This window comes from Colobus angolensis, unplaced genomic scaffold (assembly GCF_000951035.1).
Source record: "Colobus angolensis palliatus isolate OR3802 unplaced genomic scaffold, Cang.pa_1.0 Scaffold5, whole genome shotgun sequence".
Taxonomy (NCBI): Eukaryota; Metazoa; Chordata; class Mammalia; order Primates; family Cercopithecidae; genus Colobus; species Colobus angolensis.
This window is the reverse complement of record NW_012118487.1, coordinates 30,735,959-30,747,707: the sequence shown is the minus strand read 5'-3', so window position 1 is coordinate 30,747,707 and position 11,749 is coordinate 30,735,959. Positions and strand designations below refer to the sequence as shown.

At 34.4% G+C, this 11,749-nt stretch overlaps 1 protein-coding gene across 2 annotated transcripts in view; it reads left to right on the top strand.

The window, feature by feature from the left end:
- The first annotated feature begins 739 nt into the window (after positions 1-739).
- GLRB (glycine receptor, beta) overlaps positions 740-11,749 on the top strand; it is an 89,813-nt gene continuing 78,803 nt past the window's right edge. For both annotated transcript variants that reach the window (XM_011959723.1, XM_011959722.1), the window contains exon 1: positions 740-891. In XM_011959723.1, coding sequence (XP_011815113.1) covers positions 770-891 — 122 coding nt within the window. In that variant the 5' untranslated portion in view covers positions 740-769. The remainder of the gene's footprint in view (positions 892-11,749) is intronic.

The window sequence follows — 11,749 nt, the reverse complement described above, 5'->3', positions numbered from 1 at the left end:
TGAAAAAATGTAACAACACTTGTTTTATTTCATATAATGTTACCTAGAATTTCTGAAGTAATCTTTCTGATGGTAAATGTTAGTAGCAAATAAGTAGGAAAGCTTTAAAGCTAACTTAAGAGGCACCTTTTTGGGTCAAAAAGATAGCTTGCCAATTTAATGTGTTTAATAAAGCAATGAATTTTGAATGTGAAACTCTTTGATATTAATTTTTTCTTTTATTTGTCAGGTTTTTAATACTTAGAATTGTCTTTTTCTTTAAAATACATTGTTTTTGAAAAACTATACGTAAGAACTTCAAACAAAATAAAAATTTAAAAAGAAAAAGATACTTCCAGAGTACTAGCCCAAGATAGTAATTTTAACGCTATATTAAAGCATACTTCCAGGTATCTTTCTAAACGTATTTTTGATATACTGTGCAATTCAATATCAATTTATAATTTTGTGTAGCTGTAGAATCAGAAATTTTATACAGTAACCTATAATACTCATTGGCGGTCTTGTTTTCTATGTGCCATTATTTAAATTGACTTTTATTGCTATATAAAAGAGACTTTACAATACTACATGAAAAATACTAAATATGTTGTGAAATATTACCACGCAGGACTGAGCAATGAGGATTTGATGTACAAATGTACTTGCCCTTTGGGTAGTAATGATTATATTTCTTAAAAAAAGTCATACAGTTATCGTTTGCTTCATAAGTGTAAACATTTTCTTGTTCTCTCTTGTAGATCGATCTTCTGAAATTTAAGTTTTCAAGATGAAGTTTTTATTGACAACTGCCTTTTTAATTTTAATTTCCTTGTGGGTGGAAGAAGCCTATTCTAAGGAAAAGTCTTCAAAGAAAGGGAAGGGGAAAAAGAAGCAGTATCTATGCCCATCGTATGTTCTTCATGTCTTATATTCTTATATGGAGAAATGTTATTGCGTGTTTTGTAAAAGTAAGGTGATTTATGAAGACACACATCAACAAAACTTTTCGTATCACAATAGATATCCATCTGTTGCAGAGACAGAAAATGATAGGGTGAAGAGAGGTTTAGAATGTGATAATTAATTCCCAGTGTTCAAGGTGGTTTTATAGTTTTCTTTCTTCTTTTTTTTTTTTTATCATGCCATGGGTTCATATAAATTTTATATATTGTTTGCAAAAGTAGAAAAAGTCACTTTTTTTCTTATGCTAAATGTGCTGTGCAGCTTTAATTGGATACTGATATACTGTGTTTTGGGCAAATACCAGTTCAAAAACTTTTTATTAAAAAAAAGCCCTAAAATATTTAACAATATTTTATTTAAAAGTCAGATAGGTAACTGTGAACTTAAGGTCAGTTTATATGTATGCAAGGCAAAAGGAAATTCATATGATAGATCAATTTTCTATTTTAGTAATTGTAAATAAGTTATATTAGGAAATTAGGATATTTTGTAGAAAGCAGGTCATTAAATTTGAAATTGCTTGAAAACACAAATTCTAAATCCAACACATCCACTACAAAAGACAGTTTTGTGGTGTGGAGTCTTTTTTTTTCTTTTTAGATGAAGTCTTGTTCTGTCACCCAGGCTGGAGTGCAGTGGCACAATATCTGCTCACTGCAACCTCCACCTCCTAGGTTCAAGCAATTCTCCTGCCGCAGCCTCCCAAGTAGCTGGGATTACAGACTCCTACCACCATGCCCAGCAAATTTTTGTATTTTTTAGTAGAGATGGGGTTTTGCCATGTTGACCCAGCTGGTCTCGAACTCCTGGCCCCAGGTGATCTGCACGCCTTGGCCTCCTAAATTGCTGGGATTACAGGCATGGGTCAGCACACCTGGCGAAGTATTTTTTTTAATAGGAAAGATTAACATGACTGGTCAATGAAAGTAAAATAGAGCAATTGTACAGTGTATAAGTAAACAACTTTCTCAAAATATAATGTGCTTTTAGGTAATAATGCAATATATGCAGTGATTTGGAACAAAAGTTAACTTTCTATTACAGGTCACCTTCAAATAATATTTATCACACGCAATGTTGATCATAGATCACATTTTATTCCAGCATCATTATTATGTAAAAAGAGATTATTTTGGTTTTACAGATGTTCCATAAGAGATAAGGTACATTTTAGGAAGTATATTTTGTAAAGAAAGGACAGTAGAATTGGTATTTTGTAATAGGTGTTTGTATGAATTTGTGAGAGTAAAATTCTGGAGACAGTATCATGATTCACATAATGTCTAGCATTAAATTAAGCTCCATTTGAAGGGATAGTTCCTGATGTTCACCCTTAATAGTCCTGCTTATTCTAGTGCTGCAGCACAATCTGATGTCAGGGCCAAATTTCTGGGTATATCTGACACAATGGCCTTGAATTATGTTTGTGTTTCCCTCCTTGGCCATCTGCCTAGCTGGGTATCAACTGGGAACAATGGAGGCAGATTCAGGAATAACCACAATCTACAATCATCTCAACTCTTCACTGTTACGGTTTTTGTGCCACAAGCTGGAGATTAGTATTTTAGGGAACCAGACATTGTCAAGCCTTAGTCTTCCCAAGCGAAAGGACACTTCTTCATGTTTTAGATATTCTTTCTATTACTTTTTCTTTGATGAATGTTGGCACATTAACACAAACTGTTGTCTGTGTCGTATAGTCACCGTAATTCTATGTATGGAATCAAGCCATCTTGGGTTCCTCTGTATGAGGAAGCTGATAAGGCTCTTGTTCTCCCAGTACACCCACCCCCCGTCCTACATCAAATGTCATAATCAAATTATTCTGAAGATGGCAACAGCAAATCTTATAACTACCATATATATTATGAGAGTATTTTAGAGGACATTCTCTTTTCACAACTACATTATTAAATAGCTTTATGTGTAGACTGTATGTGCTTATGGTGTGTATAGTTATTTAAGACAGATTTTCAAAGTGAAATTTAGTAAAGAGTACAACAGTAAGAGTTCTCTTCTTATGAATATGACGTCTTCAAGTGGAAGACCCAACATATTCCCGTTAAGCCCATATCTCAGCATTTTAGATATGTTGAGTAATTTAGATATGTTGAGATAAAATTGAGAAATTTTGTCTTTGAATTTTTACATTATAGGTTTTATTTTTAATAATTATGAGACTAGATCAAGCTTTATTAACAGTTGTCATGTGATGCTGCCAGAAGTCTGGCTTGTTAAAAGGTGGATGTACCTTGGAAAGCTACAGTTGTGTATTTTTCATTTGTGCATTTTGTTAAGAATTCTGATTTGATTATCACTGAATTAAGAACTTCAGAAGACTAGGGTTGTCCCTGACTGTGATTGGATCTATCATATCAAATTTCTTTCAGAAGTCTTGATTAAGAATTTGAGCTATAATAATGAGCCATGAAATAATATGCAAATTGTGTGTGTCTTAGAGAATGATCCAGTTTGTTTAGCCTGTGTAAGTTGCTTATCTATTAAACATCTTGACTAAGAGAAATATTTAAAATTACAAAACCCAGAAATCAAGTAAAGACTACCCTAATACTCCTCAGGATGGTGAAATTCTTGCCCAGTGATGTTTTCATTTGTTTACACTTTTGTTTTTTTTTTTTTTTGAGTAGAGTGGATGAAGCAATGTGGGTGCACAGACATAAGCAGTTCATGTGCAGCAATCTAGAGTGAAATCTTCCAGTTTTACTGTTACTACAGTAAAAAGTGTAAAAAGAGGAAACATGTTTTAAAATGTAGGAGAAATAAGGACTTGAGTTCCTTGGTATTCTAGGATTTAATATTGATGCTGAGCTTGAGTCAGATCATAAACTTTTCTTGGACTCTTTGCTGTTTCTTTTCTCTAACCTGTTGTTTTTTTGATATGTAAGTGAAGCACTAGTACCAGATTGACAAAGTATCTGATAAATTTGCCTCCAAAAACTTTAGAAATTTAATATGTATTAACAAATAAGAAATAAACTTTAAATTAATAAAAATATTTTAGATAAGTCCTTGGACAGTTACCTTCTTATTTTACAGCTTATATTTGACATTACCTTTAATCTTTTGATCTTTCCTCTGACTTTTCATTCTAGCTGAGTGATTTTGTAGAAATCCATGGTTGTAGTTACCATCCTCCTGAGTCTTTATGTACAGCTCAGATCTCTCTAAAGAGTGCCACACTCATACATCCACCATTTCAACTTGACCATCCCATTATGAAACTCAAATTTAGCTTGGAATGATAAAACCTGAACTCAGAATCATGTGAATAATACAACGAATAATCACTGTATAGAGTGGTGAACTCCTCTTCTCACCAGATGACACCATTTCCACCTTTTCATTCATACTACAATCCTAGGGATCACCTTAGACCATCCCTTTCTACCTTAGCTTCTCAAATTCAGTAGTCACCAGAATTCATCAATTACTATCGCTGGAATACATCTTACATTTTCATTCCCATGTGGGACATTGCTTTAGCTACTCTTTCCCACCCTCTTCATTGGCCCCTTTTCAGCCTTCCTGCTTCTTACCTTCCTCCATCAATTTATGTACCACACTGACCTTACTGTGTATTTTCCCAATAGTGTCCTGAGTCTAGTTAGGTCGTGTCAATATTGAGAGCACTTTAAGGGACACCACAGTGTTATAGATAAGGTGGAAATTTTTTGGCTCCATGCACAAGGTTTCTGATGAACTGGCCTCTGATACCTCCAGCAGTATCTTCCCCATCCCGACCCCTGCCCCTGCCTAAGCCTCACACACATCAACTCTCATACACCCGTGCTCTTTCCCGTCTCTGCAAGTGTTCTTCCCTTTCCCTGAAATGCCAATGCTTTTCTTCTTTTTAGTTAACCTGTGTCAGTGGGTCTCATCCAAAATCATGGCTATAACTGCCACTTACTGTTGATTTCTATGTCTGTACATACAGCCCTTACCTCTCTGAAGAGCACCACACTCATACATCCAACATTTTAATCTGATTGTTCCATAATGACCTCAAACTTAACTCAGACTCAACCCTATTGTCTTCTTTGGGAAACCTTTCCTAATCCTGACAATGAGATTTAGATAATCACATTCTGTGCCCCCACAGTTCCCCAGTTGCCATTCATGTTTATGATACAGTATGATAACTATTGTAGTTGTTGGCTTTCCCCACTAGATTGTAAGCTCCTTGAGAGCAGTGTCTTGATTAACTTCATCACCAGAGAGTGACATAGCTCCTGGTGCAAAATACACGTATAATACAAATTTATTTAATGAAGTGAATAAAAACCTAAAGATCTTTGACTATCTCTTATTAAGTCATTATATCTGAATTTTGTTAAGTTACCTGAAATTGACTGATACAATCCCTATGGAAAATTTAGAAATATGATCTCAATATAAGGATAACTAGGTGAGTTAGCAGCTAGGTAATTAGTGGAGTATCTTCATCCTGGATTATGTTACCTGGTTCAGTTTTGGCCTCATCATAATCAATTATTTGTCAATGGCTGAAATAAAACTATACAGAGAAAAAAATCCAAACTGAGGTTATGTGATTTTCAGACATGTAGTGAATATGTGAGACAGAATTAGGATCCAATATGATCTTGAAGGGCTAAATGAGATTAGTCTAACACTGTCGAAGAATAAATTGCACTTTGGTCTAGAAGCCACTTGGGTAAGTATAGGATGAGGAAAAACATAGCTTGGCAGAGCACATTTGGGAAAAATATTACGTAAGAATTATCAGGCAAATGAATAGTGTTTCATACACACACACACACACACACACACATACAATTTAGTATTTTAAGAAAGACATTCTTAAAATTAACATATTCTTAATATAAAATTAGTACAATAAAAACTATTTTAGTAGTAAAACTATTTTACTAATTTATGTTAAGTATGTTACTTAATGGAAGTATTTAAAGCAAGGTTTACAGAGATTTCTGCTCTGTGCTAGTGCAGAAATATTTTCAGGAGAGAGAAATAATAATAATAGAAGTAATTAAAATCATGTCATATTAGGAAGAGCTGAAGGAACTGAGATACTTGAAAATTGTCTCCAAAGTTTTAGAAAACTGTGATGGTGATGAGAAAGTAGACTTTGTTGCTTGGCACCAATAATTAAAACCAGTACTAATGAATAGAAGCTACAGGGGGGGATATTTTTGACTCCAACTTAAGAACTTTCTAAGAGTTCTGCCTAGATGTAATTGATTGGGAAGGGATGTAGTGAAGTTCATGATAAGTGGAGGTACGCAGGCACGTGGGATAATTACTTGGTGGGCATGTTTTAGAGAAAGTTTGAGCATTAGACAGGCGGTGAGACCAGAGACTGAAATAATCTGATTTCAATTTGTGCAATTTTTAAGATTCAGTGATTCTAATATATCATATTTGAATACAGCTTTATCATTATCTAATGGCAAAGTGACCCATAGAGAATTATGTTTTAAAAATTTTATCTTGATCTATCTATATACGTATATCTTTATTTTAGGGGAATTCACTTAGAAAGCTCTAGTACATAAGATAAATATATGTTGGTGTGTGTTAATAATAAGGATTTAAAAACCTTATTATTAAGTTTTGACATTTCATGAATAATAATTTTTAAAACATTTCTTTCAAACCCAGAAAAACTTTTCTCTTTTCTGACCTTAGCTGTAATAGTAAGAAGAAATATATCAAGCTACTATAATTTTCAAGAAATTATGATCACAGGATAACGAATATAATGATCTAATAAATGCCTGCCATAGTTTATAAGGCCGAGTTTTATGGTTTTATATTTGTAGATACATCATATATGGAACTAGAACATACTAAAATAAACTTTCAGATTTTTTGATTGAATAACAGTAATTAAAAACCAGAACTCCCTCAACTAAAAATGAAACTGAATATTGTTTGCCATTTCTATTTTTGCTCATAGCAGACATAATAAGCACTTTTTAACAATTAACTTGGCCAAGCTATACAACTCCTTGTCACATACTACATTTGTTTTTGCCACCACTGTTAGGGAAACTTCTATCTTTTGTTGAAGACTGTTTGAATTTCAAACATTTGATAGCTTACAATAAGTGAAACTAATATGTTTGAAAGTTGCATTTGAAATATCACCTCTTTTCTCCCATTTTGGTCCATACTTATATCTTAGGTCTGGAAAGCTTAATAATAAGCCCTTAAGTGTTGAGGGCTACTATTATTTATAGTAGTGTTAGCATGTATTATCTTACCTTCTAAATTATCTTTCCTTCAAGCTGTTGGCACTCTAGCTTTAAAATAATTGCATAAATACCTTTTAGTTTTTATTCTCGTTCTGTGTGTATATTGAGAAAGTGTGATTTCTTTCTGTTAGTTGTTTCATAAACTAAAAATTATGTGTGCATATGTAAATGGTTTGATGCTGTTATGAGATTTTTTTGTCTCCTTCAGAGAGAGATTGCACCATTGAATGATAGCATTTTTGTACTTCAGTCTGCATGTACTAAGAAGGGTAGATTACTGTTGATTATTCATTGATAATTCAATGCCACCATATGCTGACTGGGTGTTATATTAGCCATCTTCCTATTCTGACTCTTTTATCTCCTTTATCTTCTATTTGTTAATAGACAAAATAGATTTTAGTATAATTCCAGTTTCTTACTTCCTAGTGGAAATATTCAAGACAAAGACATTGGCCAAAAGATGAAAGGCTGATTGGAAAAGGATATGCATAATCTATAAAATGGATACTATTGAAAATTGCCTGTTATTACTGTTATATAGCTAGATTGAATTTTTCACTGATGTTTAGTTATGTATTTTCTTATTACCTATTGAACAATTCTAATGGCGTGCTGTTATTTTGCAATCAATTGAATTGGTCTTCTTTTTCCAAAAGGGAATCAGCATCCTTATTATTCTAGTTACCCAGGCATGAAACTTAAATGGAATCTAACATTCTCTTAAAATGATCGCCTGTATCTGCCATGTTCAATTATTTTTTCACTGCATCTGCTCTTACCATTATTTTATTTTCCTCTTTGGAGACAGGATCTAATTCTGTCACCCAGGCTGGAGTGCGGTGTTGTAATCATAGCTCATTGCAGCCTCCAACTCATGGGCTCCAGCAATGCTCCTGCCTTGGCCTCCTGAAGTACAGAGATTCCAGGCATGAGCCACCATGCCCAGCCAACTTTATTTTTAACATATATGTTACTATATCTTCCTAGTTATTCACCGTAGCTTTTCTATCTTAACATGCCGTCTGTATTTTCATCTTTTTTTTTTTTTTTTGAGATGGAGTCTTGCTCTGTTACCCAGATTGGAGTAATCTCGGCTTGGAGTAATCAATGGCATGATCTCGGCTCACTGCAACCTCCGTCTCCCTGGTTCAAGTGATTCTCCTGCCTCAGCCTCCCGAGTAGCTGGGACTACAGGCGTGTGCCACCACACCTGGCTAATTTTTTGTATTTTTAATAGAGATGGAATTTCACTGTGTTAGTCAGGATGGTCTTGATCTCCTGACCTTGTGATCCACCCACCTCGGCCTCTCAAAGTACTGGGATTACAGGCATGAGCCACTGTGCCCAGCCTGTATTTTCATCTTGTTATTATGTTTAAGAACTTACAATATCTTATTACTGGATGGTTCTTGAACTCCAGTACGTACTTCTTACCTTGATTTTCAAGGGCCTCCCTAACTTATATTTCTAAATGTATGTGAAACAACTCTCTTATATTTTGTGTGTAAGTATTTATATATGCATGTATGTTTTTAGAGACAGGGTCTTACTCTGTTGCCAGGATGGAGTTCAGTGGTGTAATCATAGCTCATTGCAACCTCAAACTCCTGGTGTCAAGTGATCCTCCCGCCTTGGCCTCCCAAAGTCTTGGGGTTACAGTTGTCAGCCATACCCAAGTCTACTCTCTTATTTTGGGAAGACTTATCTGTCCTTGTTCCTAATCTTCTCTTGCTATTAGGTATGCTTGGACATGTTTATGTTTGGAATGACAAATTCTTGCTTAATATATCTAGGATTTACTAGTCCCTCAGAGCTCATCTTAGATGTTACTTTGCTTTATAAAACGTTAAAAATAAGTTTTAGGGGCCGGGCGCGGTGGCTCAAGCCTGTAATCCCAGCACTTTGGGAGGCCGAGACGGGCGGATCACGAGGGCAGGAGATCGAGACCATCCTGGCTAATACGGTGAAACCCCGTCTCTACTAAAAAATACAAAAAACTAGCCTGGCGAGGTGGCGGGCGCCTGTAGTCCCAGCTACTCGGGAGGCTGAGGCAGGAGAATGGCGTGAACCCGGGAGGCGGAGCTTGCAGTGAGCTGAGATCCGGCCACTGCACTCCAGCTTGGGCGACAGAGCAAGACTCCGTCTCGAAAAAAAAAAAAAAAAAAAAAAAAAAGTTTTAGCTGAGAATATGATTAATCTGAATTAATAGTGTTGTGACTTAATGCTTTGATGTCTTGGATATTGATAGAAAGACAATGTTTAGAAAGAGAAAAGTATTAATCTCATGGTGAGTATATTACCTGAAGCATTGTGTTGAATTCTGGTTGCCATAATTTACGAGAGTTAGAATTACATGTGAGTTTGTTTGGAGAATCACGATCGGTATTTGCACGAATGTGAAAGTCTGTTGTGTTGTTTGATTAATTGTATTGTGCATTATTTTCTCTGAAGAATAGAAGAGTAATTACCTTCTATTTGAGATGTTGTCGTATAAAATGAACTAGACTTTCATTGTCTGACTCCGAGTTACAGAATTAAGACCAAAGAGAGAAACAGAGGAAGATAAATTCAATTAAAGGAAGATATAGAACTGTTCAAAGAGAAAATGGGTTTCTTTAGGAGCTTCTTTGTTGCTGGAGTGACTGAACATAGCTTGGATAGGGACACGATCCAAATAACATCAATGGGAAGTTACGAGTATTTAAAAATTTGTTTTGCGCCCAAGATCTCATGGGCCTATGATTAAAACTGAAATTAAATTCTCTGTTCTTGATATCTCAGAATCCTTTCTGTGCATACTGGATGTTTTGACACTTGGTTAGAATTAGTTCTTTATACAATGATGTCTTTTATTTTCTAGTGGAACTCTATTGTGTAGTTTTAACTCTTTAACTAAATTGTAAGTACTTGAGATGAAATGGTTATATATACTTTTATATACTACCCTACTTCAAAATTGTTTGCATAAGAGCTCCATTTATGCTTGCTATTTCAAAGGAAATTAAATGGATAGTTGATGATATAGACAAATCCTAAATTAATCTTTTGATGGGTTAGTGGTTCACTGGGACTGTGTTTAGATGTTTAGAGGTAAAACATGTATTGTTTAAAGTTTACTTTTAAATTTAAAATTTACTTTTAAAATGTCTACTAAATCATGATGACAAAGGCGTTGTATAATAAGATAGCAGAAAGAACACCACTGTGTCTCCTTTAGCACTTTTGCTAATTGGTTGTATAACTATCAATAAGTCACTTAATCTGAGTCTCAGTTTTCTCATTTGTATAGTGAAAAGTTAGATCTCAGTATCTCCTAATTTTATTCATTCATTTATTTATGGCCGCTATATCTTTTATGATACAATACGGTTTTGTTTACGATTGCTTTGGTAACTTTATATTCAGGGTTAACTACTTTAGTGTTTTGTTGGTGCTTTTTGTTTCCCAATTTTTAACCAGTCAAGCCTGACCAGTGGAAAAATAATACACAAAATTCTATTTCTTAAAGAAGTTAAATCCAAAGGGAACCTAATTTCAGAGTTGATTTATCAAAACATAGGTATTTAACTGAACTCCAAAGTAGAAGAGTAAGGTGTGAGGAAGGCGAATTGTCTGCATTCTTAGCCTACCAAATTTTCACAGATTAAGGAATTTGACTTACTGAAATAAGGCAAATAATTTCTGTAATACAGTAAAAAAAAGTATATTTGCAAAAGTCTCCCATATTTTTCTCATGCTACTACCTGAAATAGACATATCATTGCTCTGTAAAGAGAGCTGAAGGTCCCTTTATAAATGAATTCCTTTACCATGGGTATTTTATGGAAATTTACACTTAGAATTCATGAAGCCAATTATTCAAATTTATGTACACACAAATGACTTCTCTGAGAAATGATGTAAATATGAAATAATATTTCTAGAACTCTGATTGGAATAACAGTGAAACACTTATTAAATTGCTAATTAAATATGTTGGATACTTTGAGACATTTGATATTTATTAGTCCTCATGTAAGCAAACAATAGTAGGAGTTTACTGCTCCTGGACTGATTGGTGAGAATAGCCTAATAGAAAAGGCTTACCTATTAATGCGTGGATGTGTGCTGTTCTTTGTATCAATGTTCAACTCTCATTGACACCATGGGCATGGCTAACAAAATAATCTAAAGGTCTTATTGCAACATTCTCTAATATTCTCTATCCACTCTATTTTTGTGTGTCTGGAATCTCTGTAATATTTTTGACTTAATGGTACAAATGTAGGTGTTTTCAGTGATCTAGAATCTTGGTTGATTTATTTTGATCTAATCTTGGCTAATCTTCATTTTGGTTCCAAATTCTTTTCCTTACCCCTCAGAGGCTCTAAATTTCTCTCTCCACATTGTTTCTGTCTTTTATCTTGTTCCTTTCAGTGTTAGCGTAAAATTTTAACTTTTATTTTAAAGGAAAACAGTACAGGTCCTTGGATGGGAACCCCCTCAGTCTTTCTTGATTTTCATTCTAAAGCTACCTGAGGCATCATCCTTCCTTTTCTCCTTTTCTC